This window comes from Canis lupus, chromosome 3 (genome assembly GCF_048164855.1).
Source record: "Canis lupus baileyi chromosome 3, mCanLup2.hap1, whole genome shotgun sequence".
In the NCBI taxonomy this organism is placed as follows: domain Eukaryota; kingdom Metazoa; phylum Chordata; class Mammalia; order Carnivora; family Canidae; genus Canis; species Canis lupus.
This window is the reverse complement of record NC_132840.1, coordinates 42,158,041-42,179,358: the sequence shown is the minus strand read 5'-3', so window position 1 is coordinate 42,179,358 and position 21,318 is coordinate 42,158,041. Positions and strand designations below refer to the sequence as shown.

General features: G+C 51.4%; 1 protein-coding gene and 1 long non-coding RNA gene across 2 annotated transcripts; one reads left to right on the top strand and one right to left on the bottom strand.

Moving 5' to 3' along the window:
* Nucleotides 1-6,804: 6,804 nt before the first annotated feature.
* On the bottom strand, nucleotides 6,805-8,475 carry FOXD3 (forkhead box D3). Its single transcript, XM_072811755.1, has one exon. It carries the CDS (start codon nucleotides 8,251-8,253, stop codon nucleotides 6,805-6,807), a length of 1,449 nt encoding a protein of 482 aa, XP_072667856.1. The 5' UTR covers nucleotides 8,254-8,475.
* A 374-nt stretch (nucleotides 8,476-8,849) lies between these two features.
* On the top strand, nucleotides 8,850-11,332 carry LOC140624828 (uncharacterized). The gene is made up of 4 exons (XR_012024262.1): nucleotides 8,850-9,633; nucleotides 9,848-9,954; nucleotides 10,114-10,316; nucleotides 10,703-11,332. It is a non-coding gene; the product is annotated as an uncharacterized lncRNA (long non-coding RNA).
* The last annotated feature ends 9,986 nt before the right edge of the window (nucleotides 11,333-21,318 follow it).

Genomic DNA, 21,318 nt, shown 5'->3' with positions numbered 1-21,318 from the left:
GTCTCATGAATAAAAAAAAATTAACATGGTGTTTATAAAAGCATTATCATAAAGAAGGGGACTGAAGAAAAGGAATGGGAAGAAAATAGTCCCCCAAACTCTTGAGAAAGACCTGTTTTGATCAATTAACAGCTTTCCTCATCCTCATACCCACGGTCCTCGCTTGTCATTTGCTAGGCAAAACATTTTAGCTGTCCCTTTTGTGCTAGGCAATGTCAGGCAGTAAGAAACTCACAGGGTATCTACGACAACGGTTCATTGGTTGGCCAATTGGGCTCCAACGAGGTGCAACTAACCAGGGCTGCGAGGTTCTGTAAGGCTTCCTGGAGGAGGCGCTGCCTCCCCCCCCCCCCCCAGGTGGAGCTTGAGGGCAAAGAGAACATTTAGGGTTTGGATTTGCTCTGGCGCTGACCCCAAAGCTCTCTGCGATACCAGGCACACGCCCCTTGCAGAATAGGGTAACGGGCAAAATGTGTGGTTGATCTTTAGGAGAAAACGGAGTCTCGCTCACCATGTGTCGAGAGGAGAGAGTTGCAAGGGATGGAGGGAGGAAAAGAAGCAAAGCTCCCCTCTTCAATAAGGGGCGCACGGCAGCCCCTGTTGCCAGATCCCGGGAGGGGACGTTGCAAACGCCAAGTCGGCTCCAGAGGGAGCGGCCAGAGGAGACCTTGCCGCGCACTGGCGGCCGCGCGAGCAGGCCCGGGGTGGCGACCCTCGGGTCGTCCGCCACCCAGGCCGGGTCTCCGGAGTCCTCTCGACCCTCCTTTTGCGACCCGCCAGGGCTGTGGCCTCACTAGAACGTAGTAAACTTGCTCTTGGTTTTCCAGAGATCGCAGGCTGCGGTCCCAGGCCGCCCGAGTCCCCCCGGCGGGTACATCTCGCGCGTCGCGAGCCTCCCGAAGCGCGGGCCAGTGGGGCGCCGCGGGAGAGGCCCGGGGGGACATCCCCACCACGCCCCTCGCTGCCCCCGGCCCGCGGCGGGCATCTTTCCCGGATGGGTTTTCTCCCTAATTAATTCAAATTCTCTTCTTCCCTCCCTTCAGACAGGGGGAGCTGGAGTCCCGCAGGCCGAGTCCTCGCGGCTGGAGCAAAGGTGGACCCACAGAGGGGGGGGCTTGGGGGCCCCTGGGGACCGGCTGCAGACACCGGAGCGCCGTGGACGCGCCGCTGACCTGCGGGGCGAGGGCAGTTGCGGGCCTGGGGTTCCCGCCTCCTTTCTTCCCTTCCCAAATCGCGCGCCAAAAAGAACATCGAGCCGTCGGTCTCCGCAGAACCGACCAGGGCTGGGCTAGCGGTGCCCCGGCGGGTTGGGGCGGAGCGGGCTTCAGGTCCTCGGAGACGCCCCAAGGCTCTAGGTCTTGGGTCTTCCCCAAGCTGAGTCCCGCCCCGCCCAGCGCTTCCCTGGGTTGGTCTTTTTTCTTTTCTCTACTCTTCCCAACCTGACTTGCCCCCATGGTTTGCTTTTTCCTTTCCTCAAATGAACATCCTTCCCTGGTACGTAGAGAACACTCCCCACCCCCCACCCCCCACCCCCACCCCGCCCCGGAGTATTTCCATAGCTTACACTTGGCTGCTGAGTGACCTTGGGGAAGTCCCAGAACCTTCCGGGGCTATGTGAATAGAGGGGAGGGTGTTCTGTAGGACTGTTTTTCTGAAGATGACTCCGAAATGCAGCCTCGAGGGACTAGGGAATGAAGGTGTTCCATCCTCCTCCCCACCTTGCCACTGATTGGAAGAAGCTGTGTGCGTAAACACAACATCATCTGGAAAAGAAGGGCTTCGGTATGGGTTTTATATTAAAATAGGGAAGGGGATTAATGTAATCCTTATTTTGAGAAATTCTATTGTAAGACACCCCCTCAAGAAGTAAAAAATAAATAAATAAATAAGATGACAATGCTTTCCTACTACTTCATGGATGATTTTGCAACATTTCTTTTCAAATTTTGTTCTATGCACCCGCCCTTCTTGGCTGGTCTTGCTTCTGGGGAGCAAAGAATGGCCTGTACATTCCTAAGAGGGCAAGAGGAGGAGATGGTAATGGTTAAGAGAGAAGTTGGCTCTGGGTATAACTCTGCCAACTGTTAGAGGGAGGCAAAGGGAGGGTGGTCTTTTATGTGACTTTAGGATCTGGTTACCTTTAATTCACCTCCGAAGCCCATGTTTTACACTAATGGGCATCTGTCAGCGAAGGGCTCCTGTTTCCCCCACTTGCCTCAGATGGTGCAGGCAAAGGGGAAAATAGCAAAGTGGACCATTCAGCCAGAAAGAAATATGCCAGGCCTCTGGAGCTGGCCTGAGGATTTCTCCTCAGGCCCAAACCATAGCGGAAGAACTCAAGACCAGGAGGAGGTCCACCTTTTAAAAGCCCCTTCTGACCAGCCTCTTTTGCTCCATCCTTCCAGGCAGCAGGGGACTGGAATAGGTTCTTTGACCCCTCTTAGAAAAACCCACTTTTCACACCTAAAATCGAGTTTTTCAAAACCCAACAGTGTTAGTGCTTGGAATAGAGTTGTTTTCTCTGTCCAGAAGCCATTAGAAATACCAAGCAAACTCCTTACATCCCCTTTAGCTCCTTACAATTTATAAAACATTTTTCACTGACACCAACTCACCTAATCCTGTAAGCCCAAGCATCAGATGGACTCCTCATTCTCTCTCTCTTTTTAAAATTTTATTTATTTATTCATGAGAGACACACACACACACACACAGAGGCAGAGACACAGGCAGAGGGAGAAGCAGGCTCCATCCAGGGAGCCCTACGTGGGACTCGATCCTGGATCTTCAGGATCACGCCCTGGGCTGCAGGCGGCGCTAAACCACTGAGCCACCCGGGCTGCCCACTCCTCATTCTCATTGTAGAGGTAAAGAAATGAAGAGACTCAAAGAAACCAAGCAGCTTGTCCAAAGTCACAGTCACAAAATGCCTAATCCCTGATTGAAACCCACCTCTGCAAGGTCTCTGTCATTCCATTGCTTCCTATCATCCCTTCCCATGAAATAGGTACCCAATCCCTCATGGCTGGGCTTGGGCACCCTAAGAATGCTCTTCCAACACCCATCCCTTTCACCCCTCCCAGCGAGGAGAACATTGACTAATTCATGCTGCAGTTTGCCACAATCATAGTGGAGTCCAATGGACACATGACTTTGGAATTGGCTTTCAGATCACATTCTCTTCCAGACAGTTCTTCAAGGAACCCACGTTAACCACCGCCCCCCCATCAGCCTTTCATGTTCCCCTCACTGACAAGACTCTTCCAATAAACCATATAAAATAAATAACCTCAAATATAATTCTTAATTGCTACCAAGTCGATGTTTCCTCATCACTAAACTTTATTGCTTCCCAATCTTTAAGACAAACTTCCCTCGGGACTCTGTCCCTTTCAGGAGACAGGCCGAGGAAAGCTGCTTCTCCAAGATTCTACCTGCATGTCCCAGACCCAGAGGATGAACAAGGGTGCCAGGTTGTTCAGAGGCTGCGAGACCAGGAGAGGCCTCGGCGGGTTGGAGCTGGATGCTAGGAGACAAAATGGGTAAGTTTTCCATCTGCTCGTCGCCCCCTACAGGCAACATCCGCCATCGCAGCGAGAGCCCATCATAGTCCGTGCAAGGGTCTTGCTCTAGTCTAGGTTCCTATTTCCCTGGACCTCCGGATTCACCCATTCCCCGAGGAACTGCATGCAGGGACCCCATTCGGGGACTCGGTCCCGGAGAAGTTCTAAGGACTACAGGCCTCGGGACTGGATTGACTTTCTAGAAATGAGTGCTGGAGGAGGTGGAAACCAGTTTAAATTCGTGTGTAGCCGAAAGCTAAAAATCTCTCTCCCATAAAAATCAACCAGCTTCCTTTTTTTTTTATTACAAATAAATCTGCCTAAGTGGAATAAAAAGCAGATATCAGTCTTGTTGCCTTTAAATCTCAATGTAAAAAAGGGATTTCAGTGTCTTTCATCGCTGCTGCCCGCCGTTCATATCAAGGGAGTTTCAACCCCCCCCCCCCCCACCAAATGCTTGCGTTCATTATATATATTTGCATTTTCCCTTCTGCTCTACACCTTCGTGGTTTAAAAAGCTTAAACCAAAAAGAGCTTTTCAAAGGGGTAGAGTCAGGTCTATAGCCCACACATCTGCCAGCACTTTAAACAGCCGCTGTCCAGTTTGGGGTCTGCATCTGGGAGTCTCCTATTCTCCAGGAAATAAAGGAAGGGGACCATGTCCAGGCTCTAGTTCAAGGTTGAGAAGCGGCTAGAAGGAAAGTTGCCGGCAGATTCCTCCTCTACTCCCTGCCGCCTAATGCATCTCTGGAAAAAGCCCTGCGGATCTCAAGCGGCGGCTTGTGGCCGAGTGTCAAGCTGCGAGCTCAGGCTCGGCCGGTATTGCTGCTATGCGTGGAAATATGAGCGAGTAATTTTATAAGTAACAAAGGATCAGGGATGGAATGAGGCCTCTGTTATCCAATGTCATTTAGAAGCCTTGGATCAGCAGCTTCTTGAGGCTAAAAGTGAATTCAAGAAGCCCTGCCTTTCCCTTTTCCCAGGGGTGTCAGCTAAAATTAGAAATAACCTCTATGTGTTTGCAATCATGTACCATTTGCTGTTTGTGTAAAAACCGATTAGCCAGACACAACTGTGAAACAACTTGTTACTTTTATAGCTGCAACACACAAACAAATTTAGATCCGTTTAGTTTTCCTTGTAAAAGGAGATTAGAAGGGACCCGCCCGGAGACTGTGTGGTCCATAATCTCTTCTCCGTGAAGGTTACTGTTGCTCCCGTTCGGCCGCGGTTGATTATCAGGTTCTTGTTTATCAAGTTAAACTATCTCACCCCCGGCAGCCTGTTTTATTTTAGGACCCTGATCCAAGAGGAATGTTTACTCAGGACACAATAATGTTTACTGTTTACCAGGAAAACAGATTCGGTATTTTCGAGGACGTGTCTTTCAAAGCGACTCCCTAGCTCACGCCGACAGCAGAGAAATAAGGCTCGGATCCGAAGCCGGAAGGCATCTCCAAGACCAAGAGCCGAGGCTGACGCCATCGGCAGGGACTAGCCGTGTTTTGCAAGCAGGACGCGCGTAGGGCCGAGCTGACAGCACTGCTAGCCGTTCCAGTTTTGGAAAGCGATTTCGCATAAGTAATTTAACAGCTAAATTAATTACAAAATAATTAGAATTGATGCCGTTTGAGGAGAAGTTGGTGGTGATGGGAAACGGCCTTCTTCTAGATGTTTCATTTCTACATTAATACTTTTGAGGTTGCAACAGCCGATCTACGAGGACATCTCCCCATTCCTGCCCTATGATCTCTCACTTCCCACTAACCTAGACTATGGTTTACTCTCTTAAAAAAGTTTTAAAAAGAGGGGAATAAAGGGGGGGACGGGGGATGTGCACCTGTTTTTTAAGACTGTTAAGGCCACACTATTCCTTGGCCTTTCGAAACCCTGTGGGTTGGAGAAGAGGCATTTATAGGAATCCTTCAGGAATCAAAATTATGTTGTAGATTTATTGCCATAGGAAAGGGAAAGGAAATATTTTCAAAGTATTGTGATAGAATAAGAACTGTCTTATTGATCAGGTTAATATAGGTAATACAGTTACACTGCAGAAATTAAACTGCCGTCACATACATTAAAAAAAACTGTTTATTTGCCACTTCCACTTAATGAAAATTAATAAATTTTTGAAATTAAGATTTGAATGCTAAAATGGGGCATGTTTGTAATTTACATTCCTTAGAAAGGGTAATTGAAATGACCAAGAACTCATTATGAAAGACAAAAGTCTGGTATTAAAAAAAAAATCAAAAGATCATTCTGTTCTGTTGTTCACACTTAGGTTGGTTTTTTTTTTTAAAATGGCAGCTTATTTTATCTATAGAAATACCTGATCATTCAGACTTAATGGATTGGTATGAACGAGATCATCACCCACATTCCAATTTTATGTGAAAACTAAAAGAAAAACGTTAATACGATATAAACTAGGCATTCTTTCCTTTCTCCAATTAAATTTTTCATACATTCAAATTATGCATAGCTAAGTTTGAAAGGGTCATTACTTGAAACTCCTCGAATTTCTGGTAAAGATAAAAATACAAATACCATATTAAAATATTGTCGTTTACCTCAGACATCTAAAAAAACCACTAGGGAGAACATTTTAAAAATTTATTTACAAAGTTGTGTACAACACGATGGAATAACATTTAGAATACCATATATATTCATTCATATATAAACAGACTTTTATAATAGAATGACACTTTTCGCCTTTTGAAAATTTTTTATATTTAAAATCTCCCAACGTCTCTATACATTTTTTTTTCTCACATAAAACTGCGGAGAGTGAACCTTCAAAAAAAATGAAAGTTCAGAGCTCTAAATCTACTGAATTTTTTTTCTTAAAAAAATAAGAACCCCAAAAGGAAAGTCAATAATTTTTATACAAATATGTACAAAGAATTTCCCTCCCAGCCCCACGGTACTGAGGGCAGGAGCCGTCGGGGTACATTTTTTGGAAAATTCAGTTTTCGGTTTTACCTGTACGGAAAGCTATTCCCGGCGGGCGGGCGGGCGGGCGGCGAGTTTGCTCCGCCAGCCTAGGTGTGCGCGAAGGGGTGGAGGCCGCCGAAGGTCGGTGTTGAGGGGTCGGGGAGGGGGGGGAGGAAATGGAGGAGAGGCAGAGTCCGGGATTGGGCAGGGGGGCCGGGCCCGGGGCGGGGCGCGCAGACCAGGAGTGCAGCGGCCGCCGCGGGCCGCCGCCCGGCCCGCGGTCCCGGCCATCGGCGCGTCCCTATTGAGCCGGCCACTTTGCTTGCGCGGCGGCGGCGGCGGCGGCGGCGGCCGAGGCTGCGGGCTGCAGGAACTGTCCAGAGAGCGGCACGCTCAGGATGGGCGCGATGGTGGCCGTCGTCCGGCCCAGCGACAGCGGCTGGTGCGTGGCCATGAGCGCCGCGGACTGCACGGTCCCGGGCGGCCGGAGGAAGGACTGCGCCGCGCTGCCGCCCCCAGCGCCCCCAGCGCCCCCAGTTACCCCGGCGCCCCCAGCGCCCGCTGCCGAGCCCCCGGGCGCCGCGGGGCCCCCGCCGATGATGTTTTCGATGCTGAACGACGGCCGGGCGCTCGGCTCGGACTTGATCAGCGACGCCGTGGTGCCCGCAGCGCCCGCCGTGCCCGCGGCGGCCGCGGCGGCGCCCAGGCTATTCAGCTGCAGCTGCAGGCCCGGGCCGAGCTGCGAGCCGAAGGCGGCCGCTTTGCGGCCCAGCTCGCCCGAGGGCAGCAGCGGCACCGCGGGCGGCAGCACGGGGGCCACCGGCGGCAACGCGTACGGGTACTGGAGCGCCGCCGCCGCCGCCGCGGCCGCCGCGGCCGCCGGGTGGGAGTAGGCGCCGGCCGCGGCCGCGGGGTGCAGGCCGTAGGGGCGGCCGTAGGGCCCCGCGGCGCCCGCAGCCGCCGCCAGGCTGTAAGCGCCGAAGCTCTGCATCATGAGCGCCGTCTGCTCGCGCAGGTGCTCCTGCTGGTGGCGCTTGAAGCGTTTCCGGCGCCGCAGGAAGCTGCCGTTGTCGAACATGTCCTCGGACTGCGGGTCCAGGGTCCAGTAGTTGCCCTTGCCCGGGTTGCCCGGCTCGCGGGGGATCTTGACGAAGCAGTCGTTGAGCGAGAGGTTGTGGCGGATGCTGTTCTGCCAGGCGGGGAACTTCTCCCGGTAGTAGGGGAAGCGGTTGCTAATGAACTCGCAGATGCCGCTCAGGGTCAGCTTCTTCTGCGGGCTCTGCAGGATGGCCATAGTGATGAGCGCGATGTAGGAGTAGGGCGGCTTCACCAGGCTGTTCTTGGGCTTGCTGGGGGCCAGGCCGCCCGCCGCGCCGCCGCCCGCGCCCGGCCCGCCGCCGCCGCTCCCGCCGCCCTCCTCGCCGCCCACGCCGCCCTTGCAGCCGTCAGCTTCGGGAGCGCCCGCCTCGCCCCCTGGCCCAGCCCCGGCTCCGGTCGCCTCTTTGGGCAGCGCCAGGGGCTGCTGGTGCGGCGGCTGGGGCTGCCCGTGGAGGGGTGCCGCCGGCGTCACCTCGTCCGCCTCGTCCAGGCGCAGCTCCGGCGGCCCCACGGGGCTGTCGCAGCCCGCGTCGCTGTCTTTCTCCTCCAGCCCGTCGTCGCCCTCGCCCACCACATCGATGTCCACGTCCTCGGCCGTCAGCACCGTCTGGCCGGACATGTCGCTGGCGCTGCCGCCGCCGGAGAGGGTCATCCCTCCTCGGGGTTGGTGGCGGCGGCGGGCGACGGGAGTCGTCAGGGGCTGCCGCCGAGCTCCGGGGAAGGGGGTCTGGGGTGCTCCCGAAAGATGGGAGGCTGGGAGAGGGGAGGGGGACGTAGGTGGTTCGGGGCCCTCCCGGCTGAGCTCACACTCGGCAGCCCGGCATCGCGCGCCGCGGGCGCTGGCGTCCGCCCCCCGCGGCCGCGCTCCTCAAACTCCGGCCGTCCCTGGCGCTCGGTACTAGGCGCTCGATGCCGCTCCCGGCCGCGGCGGCTGGTCCACGCCGCGCCCCCCGCCCCCTCACTTCGCCCGCCTTCCTCGGCCTCTGGCCGGGGCGCGGAGAGCAACAGCGGTGCGGACGGGCGCGGGACGCCGGGCGCCGAGCAGCTCGGGAGGGCGCGGGCAGGGGCGGGGGGGGGGAGGGGGTGTCAGGGACGCCGAGCCCCCGTAGTCGAAAGTCCCGTTTTAAGGACTGGCCTGATAGATTACTTTCTACTTAAAGATCCAGCGGGAGGCGGGGCCACGTGACCGCGCGTGACGTCAGGGCCGCGGCGGAGCCGGCCAAACTCAAGTTGGTTCGGGGAATTGTCAACAAAGGGACGAGGGACGCGCAACTCGGCGCCGCGCGGTGCGCCAGCATCCCGCGGGCCCGCCCTGGGACCCCAGCCTAGGCTGGAGCCCCGCGCGGGGCTCCGGGGAGCCCATGGGTGTGAGTGCCGGAGGGTGGGTGTGAGCGAGTGAGGGCGTGGGCTCGGGAGATCCGCGGGACCCGGCAGCTCTCGCCGCTCGGCCCTCCCTGCCCCCTCTCCCTTCCCCCCTCCCCCTTTGCCAGCACTCCTTAGGCTGGGACTGGGCAACAGAGAAGGAGATTCCCATCCCCCCCCACCCCCTTTTTAAAGAAAACTTAGTAGTCTCTTGTTTTGTTTTGGGGGTTTGATTCTTTTTAGCTCTCCAATAAGGGCGGCGCACCCGGCTCCGTTTTGCTGATTAGGCTTCAGAACCTCCCCCCACTCCCGCCTCAGTGCTTTTTCTGCGGAGACACCTACTGAGGGGACAAGTTCCCTGTCCCCCAAAGCCAAAGCACCCGGGTCCTGCCTTCGCTTTCCCCGCTCGATGTGGGCGTGTTATTTATATATATGTATATATCCCTCCCCCGCGCGGCCACAACAGCATCAGCTGGGGTTCCCGAAGGTCAGAAAATAGTTATTGATTAATCTATTAGAATAGTTGCGGTGAGAAATAAAAACGACGTAAAATAACAGGGAACCTATAAATAAGAGGCCGTAACTAGCTGCTGGGAGTTGCTAAACGACTTAGCATGTGAAAAAGTCGGAAATGAGGCGCTGGGGAAGGAACCGGGACTCAGCGGCCTGGGTAAGTCGAGTGGAGCGGAGAAGAGGCTTCCCGGCCTCTACGATGGACGCCGCGCTCCGGCTGGGGCCGCAGGACCGCGCCGGGAGCTGGTGGTGGCCCTTCCCCGGCCGCGGGGCCCAGCCTCTGGGGAGCGGGGGGGCGGCCTCGGGTACGCGGGTGGGCTAGGCTCTCAGTCGCTGTTAACTAACGTGGATTCTCTTCTCTTGAGGCTTAGGTGAATCCTCCAAGACTTAACTTCCGCGAAACCAGTCGCAGCGCGGATGGAGGAGGCGAGGACGCGGCTAGTTCACACCGTTTCCTTGGCAAGGAAAATCACTGGCGGTAGGAAAGGCTACGGGGATTTAACTGGGATTGGGGGTGGGGGGGGGATCGCAGACAGACCGTGGGTGCGTGACATCGCCCGTGCGCTTGGACCTCGCACCTCGGAGTAGTGTTGGTGACCGGGTAAGTCCGCGATGCGCCACCTCTCTGCTCCTGAAGTTTTAGGCCGCCTCGGAGCGACCTGCAAGCGCCTGCCGGGTGTTGGCGGGCCCCTTGAACCCAAGCCCTGTCTGTCCGCCGAGTCCTGGGAGGAGAATACCGGCCTCACCAGAAGAAGGAGAACACGAGAGAGGTCCGAGGGGAAATATTGGTGAAGTATTTACAGAAGACGCTGGGAAACCGATTTAATTCTTGCTGGACAGGTGGTGTTTCTGATTCCCTCAATCTGTGTCTCTCTCACCTACGATCCCATCAGTCCTTGGCCTACACACACCCTCGCCCCAAATCCGTAAAGTAACTTGATTATAGGCAGTGAGACACACAGATTGACTTTCATCTCCATTAGATAATTTCCTGGTTATAACACTAACCCATTGGATCTCCATTTTGCAGAAAGTTCCTGGTTTGTGCTGAGGATGGGGGGGGGGAGGGGTAGGAGGGAGGCGGCAGGGTATCTCTATCCATCCTGAGATACCTGCGAAACTCCAAAGTTTTTTTCTTTGTATCTAAATGATCCCCGGTTGTACCTGACCCTAAAATGCATCTCTGAGTTCATCTCCGAAGCTGCACCTTTTTTGTGGCCCCGCAGGTCCGAAAACCGTTTGCAATGTCATCTAGACAGCCCTCCGAGAAACCAACCCCGAGCGGCGCTGGCAGCCCACCCCTGCACCCGGCTGCAGAGGTGGGGGCTGCAACTCTCCGAGCAACCCAATAATTACAAAAGGAAGGTCGAAGGACAAAAACAAACAAACAAACAAACAAAAACAAACGAAATTTAAAATTCAGAAATTACTTTTTCCCCAGCTTCGGTTGTCCAGCTCCAGTGGGCCGCCGGGGTCCGCGAGCCCCATCGCTGCGGAAGAGGCTGGACCCGCGTGGCCGCGTGCCCTATGTGTGTGCGTGTGTGTACGTGGGCGCGCGGGAGTGTAGCGACTCCAGGGGCTGCCCTCGGCAGTCTTTTTAAAGTAGCCTCCAAATGAGCCTAATTTTGATTCTGCTGCCCGCCAGGGCTGGCTCTCAGGACTCCCTCGGCGCTGCTGGTCGCTGCCTCGCCCTCCCTCGGCCAAGACCTGGCCTGATCCGTCCCCATCCTCGTGTCTCAGTGGAACCCCCCTGGGGGAAGGGGTGCGGAGTGAACAACTCCCAGCCGCCAGTTCCATTTGTTGCGCTTTTTTCATTCGACACAATAAAAGTCAAATTAATTGATTCATACCATTAATTACGGCGCGTAGCGTGAAAAGCAACGCTTCCCCTCGGTTAGAGATCTATTGTGCTAATCTCTTGTTCAATCAGTGTTACCATCTGATGCCGGGTCTGGCCCTTACAGAAACTTTTCGACTCGATTAGCTAAATGATGAGACGTGCAGGACCTACTGGCTGCGGCCCCGACGTCCGTCGCCGGCGCCGGCCCAACCGCTTAATATCGATTTCCAGCGGAGGCAGCGATTTTTCCCGCGACCGCTCTCCACCGGGGGACCGGCCCGCGTCCTCCTCCTTCCGGGCGGCCGGTAGGACCAGCGCAGCCTCCCGGGGCCGGAAGGAGGCCAAGCGCCGGCCCAGGTGGGAGGCCGGAAGGTTCCCGCGGTTCCCGCGGCGGGATGCCGCCGGGGCGGAAGGGCCGGGACTCCTAGCGGTGCAGGGACCTGCCCGAGGCGCGCTGGAGTCTGGGCCAAGTAAACCCTGTTTGCCCCGTAATTGCAGTTTGAAGCGAAGAGCCCACAAATCGTCAGATACCGCCAAACTTTAGAACAGAGCGAGACTGAAGGAAGATGCGAGACGGCTACAAAGAAAAAGTGACACATTTAGTGGGGGTGGGGTGGGGGGTGGAGGGGGGGGGGTAGAAAAATGTGATAGAGGAACAAATATTAGGAGGGGGAGAGAAATGTGGGTAAATATATTCTAAGTCGCAGAGGGCTTACTGGGGAAGATAGAAGCAGAACGAGTACACAATATTATTATGAGTGAGACTAACTACTTGGGGTCACAACAAGCAAACTTCCCAGGAGGGATTTAAAGAAGATGGCATCCAGCTGTCTCACCTGTTCAAATGTTTGAAACGTTTCAGCCCAAGGAGAAGGGAATGAGTCTCCCTCTTTCTCCCGAGGCCGGCACAGTCCATGGTACCTGGACAGGAGCCGCGGAGGGCGCGGTGGTGGTGGTGGTGGTGGAGGGGACCGAGTTTCTAGCAATAGGTAACAAGGAAAGTGGAGTCCCGGATCGATAAGAAGGAAATTGAGACGTCTTGGGGGAGGGGAGATTTAGTGTGTTGTGGGGGTGGGGTGGGGGTGAGATGGGATGGGGGAGAAGGGGATGGAACAATTTATGACGGAGAAGACGAAGTTAATTACAGCTCAATTTGGATTCCTAAGTGGTCAACATGGGAGGAGGGGCACGGTCAGAGCGTGTGGGAGGCAGGAATAGCCCACCTACCCCCTTGCCAGGCCCAAGAACACCCAAGGGCCTTCTTAATCCTCCTTTGCGTCGGAGTATGTGCCAATGGCTTGGATAAATCGTTGGTCCGAAATGAGACAGAATCATGCCCGTGCGCGGGTGCACTTTTCTTATAATCCGGGGAGACAGGGCCAGGTTCTGCGCAGTGAGGGGAGCATCCTCCACCGAGAGCAGCCTCCCTCTCTCTCTTGCAGAGGAAACCAAACGTAGGTGGAGCCCATTTGGAAAATACCCCCTCCTTTCTCTTCCCCTCTAGCCTCCCCCCCGCCCCCCCAAGAACCAAAGTCAGCTCCTTCTCGACAATCTTCGAGATTTGTTAAACTATTATCAGCCTGTACCTGGAAGGCCACCACCGAGCAAGATGGGACAGGCTGAGATGATACCCAGGTCCCCAACCCACCCAGATTATTTCTATTTCCAAGTGGGTGGGATTTTTAAGCTCACTTCCCACCAGCCACAATTGTGTATGTCTCCAGATCTCTTCGGGGTGAGAAAGAACGGGGGGTGGGGGGGGGGGGAGGCTAATTTAACGTTCTGGTTTGGATTTTCATCTTAAAACTTCATTTATTTTCAAGGTGTCCGCCACTCCGGGCCCATGCCAAGAAGTGCGTATAAATGGCGAAAGACCAAAGGGAGAGGAGAAGGAGAGAGAGAGACAGAGAGAGAGGATGGTTTCGAATTTATTTATATTGGAAATGTATAAACATCCATTCTGTAAAAGGCAACACGTTTAATTAACGATGAGAGAGCAGTTAGGGGCAGAAAGCTAGTAAAATTGTGTGATAAATTTATGGCATTGTTAGCGTGCTTTTAATTATGGCTATTATGTTAATTATTTCACATTAGCATGGAGTTATCAGCAGCATGTCAGATTTAATCAAAACGAGCCTTTCTCTCGAAAATTGTTCTTTTCATCCGCGAGGAGAAAGGTCCTGGGCAGGATCGGGGCTTAGAAATGACTTGGCATTGAAAGCTCCAGTGTCTCCGACACGGTTTGGAGCGATGCGGCCGGGCCGGGCTGACGGCTGGGTCCCTCCAGGCTACGGAGGCAGCTTGCGGAGGAGCCCAGGGCTGGGTTTTTAGGAATTCACCATTTTCACCCCCTTCGGAGCCGACACTTCATCATATGGGATCATTCTGTCAAACAATATGATGCTGCTCGTTTTTATCTGTCCCACTTTACAAAACCCCCATTCAGCCCGCCGTGGAGCAACAAAAGCCTCGGAGCGGCGCTGCGGCCGCCGGCGGTCCCCGGCGGCCCCCGCCTGCCCCGCGCGCCAGACCGCGAGGCAACAGGGGCCCGGGGAAAGCAGGCGGCGGGCGCGCGCCCCTCGCCGCCCGGGGCCCGCGCGCCCAGGTGACCAGCCCTCGGGTGTGGTCCGGGCGGGACCCGCCTCTCCCAGGCCCGCGCCCGCCCCGGGAGCAGGGCGGAAACACCTTGGTCTCCCCGCGAGCGACTCGCCCACCCAGGCCCTATCGATTTTTTTTTAATCACTGCCGATCGATTTATTGGGAGCGAATAAATAGCCCGTGTTGGAAACGTTTCAATCGTTGCCTGGATGGTCGGGGCGCTGACGCCGGCGGGCGCGCAGGGCCGAGGGGCGCGCGCCGCCGGGGGCTTGTGGGAAAGCGCCGCTCGCCGCGGGAGTCGCGCGTGTCTGCGCGCGCGAGGCCGCCCCCCTCAGGTGCCCCTGCGGCTGCGTCCCGGGCGAGGAGGGTCCGCCTCCCGCCTCTCGCACTCAGCTCCCTCTGGCGGCGGGGCGGGCGTGAGCTCAGCGCCAGCCTTTCCACCTTGTCACGTCCAGGCAAGTTCGCCCGGGGTTTGCGGTTCCTCAGTAAAGTTGTCGCTGAGGCCACCGAGCGGCCCCGGAGTCCAGTCCCTGGGACGCCCGCAGGTGGAGGCGTCTCGGGCCCAGAGCAGCTCGCGCCCACCTCGCTGGCCTTCCGGGCCCGGCCCTGCGGACGCCGCTGCCTTCCGGCCCCGGGTCGCTGAGGGGGTGGGGGAGGGGAGTGTGTGGAGGGGGAGCCCTTCAGGCGCAGGACCCCTCAGTCCCCCGCCCTCCTTCCCGGGACAGGGCTGTGGACGCGCCAGCTGTTGCCTTATTTTTAGCGCCATTCCATTCGCGCGGTTATATTTAACTCGATCCACTCCTGCGAGGAGGTCGCTCGGACATCGAATTCTCGACATCGCAGCCCGGGCCCGCCCGCCTTGCCTCAGGGGCAGATCGGAAAACCCCTGCCTGAGAATCTTGGACATCTCTGGAGTTTGGCTGGGAGAGGAGAGGTTGAGAGGGCTGGCTCTGGGAGCAGTCGCTGCCGCCGCGCCTGCATGCACACTGCGCAGAGGTGCAGTCCGTGGGGGGAGGGGAGTCTGGCGAATCCGTCTGTCCCAGGGGAAGGGTTCTCTGCGGGGAGTATCGGGGGTCCATTTCCTTCTTATGCATGGCCCAGAGAATCCAGGTGACCTGGAAGACCTCTTACAACCGTGCCCTTTAGAAAGTTTATGGGTTTGTTTTTTTGTTTTTTTTTGGTATTCATGCAGAAATCCCCTCTCCTCCCTGCTCTCAAATACATGCTCCACAGGGTACTTAAATCGGACTTGGATGTTGGCTGCTGAGTTCCAGCCCTGTCTTTTCTTGACAAAAATCTCAAGAACACCATGCCATTGGCTGGCTCAGTTACATCCTGGAGAAAGGACCCACTTAGATAGATGTCCTGTAGAAACACCATTCTGATACATACCTCATTCACTCAGGTCAGCTGAATTTACAAACAATGCAAAAAGCCACATATTAAGAGTACACATTCAGATGTGACACGACCTGGGATACGGAAACACACTTTTAAAATTTAAATTCCCATTCTAGCACTTTTAAAGAAGCAACTTTCATAACCTTTGGTCCACAGTGGGTACTTCCGGTAGCCTCTTTTTGTAGATCTCTCTACAATGTAGAGGAGAAGGATGGAAGTCATACAGCTGAATTTAGGGAGAGAGGATATACAGTTGACCGGGAACAACAGGCTTTGAATTGCACGGGTCCACGAATAGGCACATTTTTTTTTCCATACAGTACTATAAATGTGTTTTCTCTTCCTTATGATTTTTTTTTAAAAGATTTTATTTGAGGGATACCTGGGTGGCTCAGCAGTTGAGCATCTGCCTTCAGCCCAGGGTGTGATCCTGGAGACCAGGATCAAGTCCCACATGGAGCCTGCTTCTCCCTCTGCCTATGTCGCTGCCTGCCTCTCTCTGTGTGTCGCTCATGAATAAATAAATAAAATCTTTAGAAAAAAAAATTGCTGGGATCCCTGGGTGGCTCAGCGGTTTGGCGCCTGCCTTTGGCCCAGGGCACAATCCTGAAGTCTCGGGATCGAGTCCCGCATCCGGCTCCAGGCATGGAGCTTGCTTCTCCCTCTGCCCATGTCTCTGCCTCTCTCCCCTTCTCTCTCTCTATCATAAATAAATAAATATTTTTTAAAAATTGCTAAAGATTTTATTTGAGGGGATCCCTGGGTGGCGCAGCGGTTTGGCGCCTGCCTTCGGCCCAGGGCGCGATCCTGGAGACCCGGGATCGAATCCCACGTCAGGCTCCCGGTGCATGGAGCCTGCTTCTCCCTCTGGCTCTCTCTCTCTCTCTGTCTCTCAGTCTTTCATGAATAAATAAATAAATAAAATCTTTAAAAAAAGAAAAAGATTTTATTTGAGAGAGAGAGAGGGAGAGAAATAGAGAGACCAACAGCAGGGCAGCTGAGGCAGAGGGAGAGGGAGAAGCAGACCCCCCACTGAGCAGGGGACATGGGGGCTCCATCCCAGGATCCTGGAATCACTACTGGAGCTGGAGCCAAAGACAGACACTTAACTGACCAAACCACCCAGACATCCCTTCCTTATGATTTTCTTAATAACATTTTCTTTTTTCTAGCTTACTTTATTGTAAGAATATAATATATAATACATAATACAAAATAGATGTTTATTGACTGTTTATATTATTGGTAAGTAGGTCTCCTGTCAACAGGAGACTGTTAGTAGTTAAGTTTTGGGTATGTCAGAAGTTATACCCAAATTTTCAATGGCTTTGAGGTGGGTGCTCCTAACCCCAGTGTTGTTTGAGTATTAACTATATTTAACAGTATAAATAAATGTATGTTTATTCATTTACTCATTTTTCTTTTTTAAGATTTTACTTATTTATTTGAGAGAGAGAGAGCATGAGCAGAGGAGAGGGGCAGAGGGAGAAGCAGACTCCCCGCTAAGCAGGGAGCGGATGCAGGCCCAATCCTAGGACTCTGGGATCATGACCTGAATCTAAGGCAGATGGTTAACTAACTGAGCCATCCAGGTGCCCCTCATTTACTCATTTATTAATACTGTGTTGAACAGTTCTAGACTCTGGAAAATGCTAGCGAGGAAAATAATTAAATTCAAGATTCCAGGGTGATAGGTACTAATGGTAGAGGTAGAGCATTTAAGAGGTCTCAGTGGATGGGAAATGAGAAAATGTGAAGCTTTCCAATACAGAAGATATTACTGAGCAGCTAGTTCTGACTTCAGGGGCATTGCAGAAAATTAGGGAGGAGTAAATTAGGACCTGGGATACTTTGGGATACTACGATGCCTAACTACTTCTAGATAGTGGGTACTTGGTACTGTAGTTGGATGGAGGGTACTTGGTCTCAAGGGAAATGGGGAATAGTGTGTGACAAGAAAACAGGAAGAAAGAAAAGATATAGAATAAAAATAGAACTTTGCTTAGAAATTTAGTCCAGGTCCAGTATGGCTCGTTTTGGATTACATGGACGTGCTTTGATGAACACATGAGAGAAAATTAAAAGGGAACATAGATAAAAGGAAAAGATCCGGCGGAAGAGCCTGACAGGGAGAGACTATTGAAAAGACTGGCTGGTAGGCCCATCCACTTTTCTAACCGTATCCTATTAGTTCATCAGGGGCTGGGCACTGGAACTGCAGGGGTAAATAAGGTAGGCTCCACTTTTACAATGTTAACTCCACAAGGTCAGGGATTTTCTTCTGTTTTGCTCACTATTGTATCACTGGCGCCCAGCTAAACATTCCTTGGGTGGGGAGTGGGGTGAAGGTTGGGGGGTGATGGTGAAGGTGGGGAAGGGGAAGTCATGCTCCATATATATTGGTTAAATGAAGGAATCAGTAAGGCACAGCCCCACTCTGATGGGTGACTTATTCAAGAAAATCCATAGTTAAAATATAATGTGATAAATTATAAATACTTGTAGAATGTTGCAGGAGTGCAGAGTAGACTTACCTAACTCTGTCTGGAAAAGACAAGGAGTATAAGAAAGTTTCCCAAAGGAAATAATGCTTGAGCTGTCTTGAATAATGATAACTGCTATTAGGTGGATGAAAAGAGGAACAGAGTTCTAGGCAGAGAACACAGCATGAGCAAAGACACAGAGGACACATAAGGAGCAGCGTATAGTTTAATATGACTGAAGTAGGAGGTGGGGGAGTGGCTGGAGTTGATATTAGAGAGCTAGAAAAGGGAAAATCATGAAGATTCCTGAATATTGTGCTAAAGAGCCTGCAGATGATAAGGAGTCACTGATGGGTTTCAACTTAACGATTGGCATGATCAGAGTAAAATGTTGGAACAATCTATTTAAGGGCATGTAAAGGGTATACTAGATGGAGTAAGAGTGAAGGTAGAAGGGCTATTTCAGTTATCCTAAAAATGATGAAGATGTGGTTCAAATAATTGGCAGTGGGATTGGAGAGAGGGGATGAATTGGAGAAGGATTCAGGAGGTAACATTGGAAGGACTAAGGGTCTGATCAATAAAAGAGAAAGAGGAGACGCCTGGGTGACTCAGCACTTGAACCTCTGCCTTTGGTTCAAGGCGTGATCCTGGGGTCTGGGATCGAGTCCTGCACCTGGCTCCTTGCAGGAGCCTACTTCTCCCTCTGCCTCTCTTTCTCTTTCTGTCTCACATAAATAAATAAAACCTTAAAAAAATAATAAGGGAGAAAGAGTTCATGGTAACTCCTAAATAAAAATTTTTAATGTCTGGAGGAAATGTTGGGAGAATACAGATGGAGGAACATTCTCTAGTCTCTTGCTTTTAGTCATCCCCATGACTACTCAAGTTATATCCTTAAATATCAGAGCATGACAATCACTCTCTGATTTTAAGAAAACCCTCATTGTTTATAGAAGAAAATGCAACTCTTCAGGAAAGTTTTAGGTGTGCCATGATCTGGCTCCAACTTACCTTCTAGTTTCATTTGTACTCCACGCTCCAGCTCCATGAGACTATATTATTATTCTCAGGACACATCATGAACTCCATTATATACCAGTTGTGTGACTTTGAGCTAATTTCTTATTTCCTCATCTGTAAAATGAGAATAATAATACCTTCCCTATGTGGTTGTTGTAAGGATTAAATATACCCAAAACACTTTAACACATATTAAAAACATTTTATTTAATGAGTTCTATCTTTGAAATGCCTTTTCCTGTTTTCTGATTGAAAGGCATAGTCCCAGCCTTCTAGGAATTTTCAATTGTAAGGGTAAGAGAGGCAGACATTGTAAGCCCTTGAAGGTAGCAATTGAGAGGTTTAGATTATTATTATCTTTATCCTGAAAGTGACTATTGTAGAATTTTGAGCAGGGAAATGATGTGACTGGATATGTATTTTAGCAATATCACTCTTGTCATCATTGTGGAAAATGGACTGAAAGGAGAAGATGAGTTTAGTTTTTCACATACTGAATTGGAGGTGCTGGTAGAACTTCTGACCAGAGATAATTAGTAGAAGATAAGAGTTTAGAGCAGTGCTGTCTAATAGTTATATAGTGTGAGCTATAAATGTGAAGTATGTATGTACTTTAAAATGTTTAATAACTACATTTTAAAAAGTAAACAGGGCAGCCTGGTTGGCTCAGCGGTTTAGTGCCGCCCTCAGCCCGGGGTGTGATCCTGGAGAACCGGGATCGAGTCCCATGTCGGGTTCCCTGCGTGGAGCCTGCTTCTCCCTCTGCCTGTGTCTCTGCCTCTCTCTCTCTCATGAATAATTAAAATCTTAAAAGAAAAAAAATAAATAAAAAGTAAACAAATAGATAAATTGATTTTAACGATACATTTTATTTAGCTCAGTATTGCTAAAAATGTTGTCATTTCAACATGTATATGAAAAAATTTGAGATATTTTCCATTCATTTTTTTCTAAGTCTTTGAAATATGGTGTGTATTTTATTCTTATAGACATCTCAGTTTGCACTAGCCACATTTCAAGTGCTCCCTAGCCACATGTGGCTAATGGATATGGTATTGGACCACTCAGGTCCAGAACCTAAGAGAGAAATCAAGACTACAAATAAAGATTTGGTAGTCATCAGCATTCAAGTGTGATAGTTCAAGCAATGAAAGTGTGTAAGCTCTGCAAAGCAAATGGGAGTGTGTGGGATGAGAAAGCCAAGGAAATTTCAGAGATGGGAAAAGGAAGAAGAGCCCATAAAAGAAAAGTGAAAAAAAATCAAGCATAAATCAGGAGGAGTACCACCACAGAAAGCAAGCAAGAGGAACTTTTGAGAAGATAAGTGTAGTCAACAAGGCCAAGAGTTTCTGAGATGTATTTTTATTATGGGTAATTTTTCTTAAAGATTTTATTTATTTATTTATCTGAGAGAGAGAGAGAGAGAGAGAGAGAGCCTGAGCGGAGGAGAGAAGGAGAGAGAATATCAAGGATATATCTGAGCATAGAGCTTGATGTGAGGCTTGATCTCAACCCTGAGACCATGACCTGAGCTGAAACCAAGTGCCAGATGCTCAATCAACTGAGCCACTCAGGCACCCCTCTGAATAATTGTTATATAGATATTATTATAAGGGTTTGGCAATGTCTGATAGGAATTATTTCAATATAAGTAGATTGGCTTTTCAAATTCTGGCAAGACAATTATCAGTAGTAGACACCAGGGATGCCTACGTGGCTAAGTGGTTGAGCCTCTGCCTTTGGCTCAGGGCATGATCCCGGGGTCCTGGGATTGAGTCTTGCATCCAGCTCCCCCAGGGAACCTGGTTCTCCCTCTGCCTATGTCTCTGCCTCTTTCTCTGTGTCTCTCATGAATAAATTAAATCTTAACAAAAAAGAAAAAAAAAGAGTAGATACCGTTTCTTCATTTTTGTGCATAGTCGCAAAATACTGTTTGATTTCATGTGTATTGCCTCTTTCTTTGCACTTGTGCTGTAGTCACAGTGACCAAATGTCCATTGCTACTTGACCTGAACGGTTCCAGTTTAAGCCTACTTTTCAAATATATCTAGGGCTTGTTTTGTTCTTAGAAGTGTCCCAGTTTGGATAACAAATTATTTGGTCACTCTGTACATAGTAGACATAGTTTTCAAAACCTGGAGCATAGTCAAGTGCCCATCAGGTTTTCTACTGATGTATATAAAAAAGTGCTGAAAACAAACAGAGGTGCCACTTACTATAGTTTTAATTGCCTCCCAGTTGGATCAGGGCTTCTCTTTCCAGTCTCCTGAAGTGTTCTGAAGGGAAATTGAAGCAGCATAATCTGCTAAGTAAGACTGTGACTGAATCTTCTTTGTGAATATGTCTATACATTTTCATCCCATCCACATTCTCAGGATAATAAAAGTGATTTATTAAGTACTTGCTAGGTGCTACATGCTCTCATATGCAATTTACATGTATTTATTCCTTACAATAATCTTATGAGGGAGGGTGGGGGAGGGGACATAATTATTCC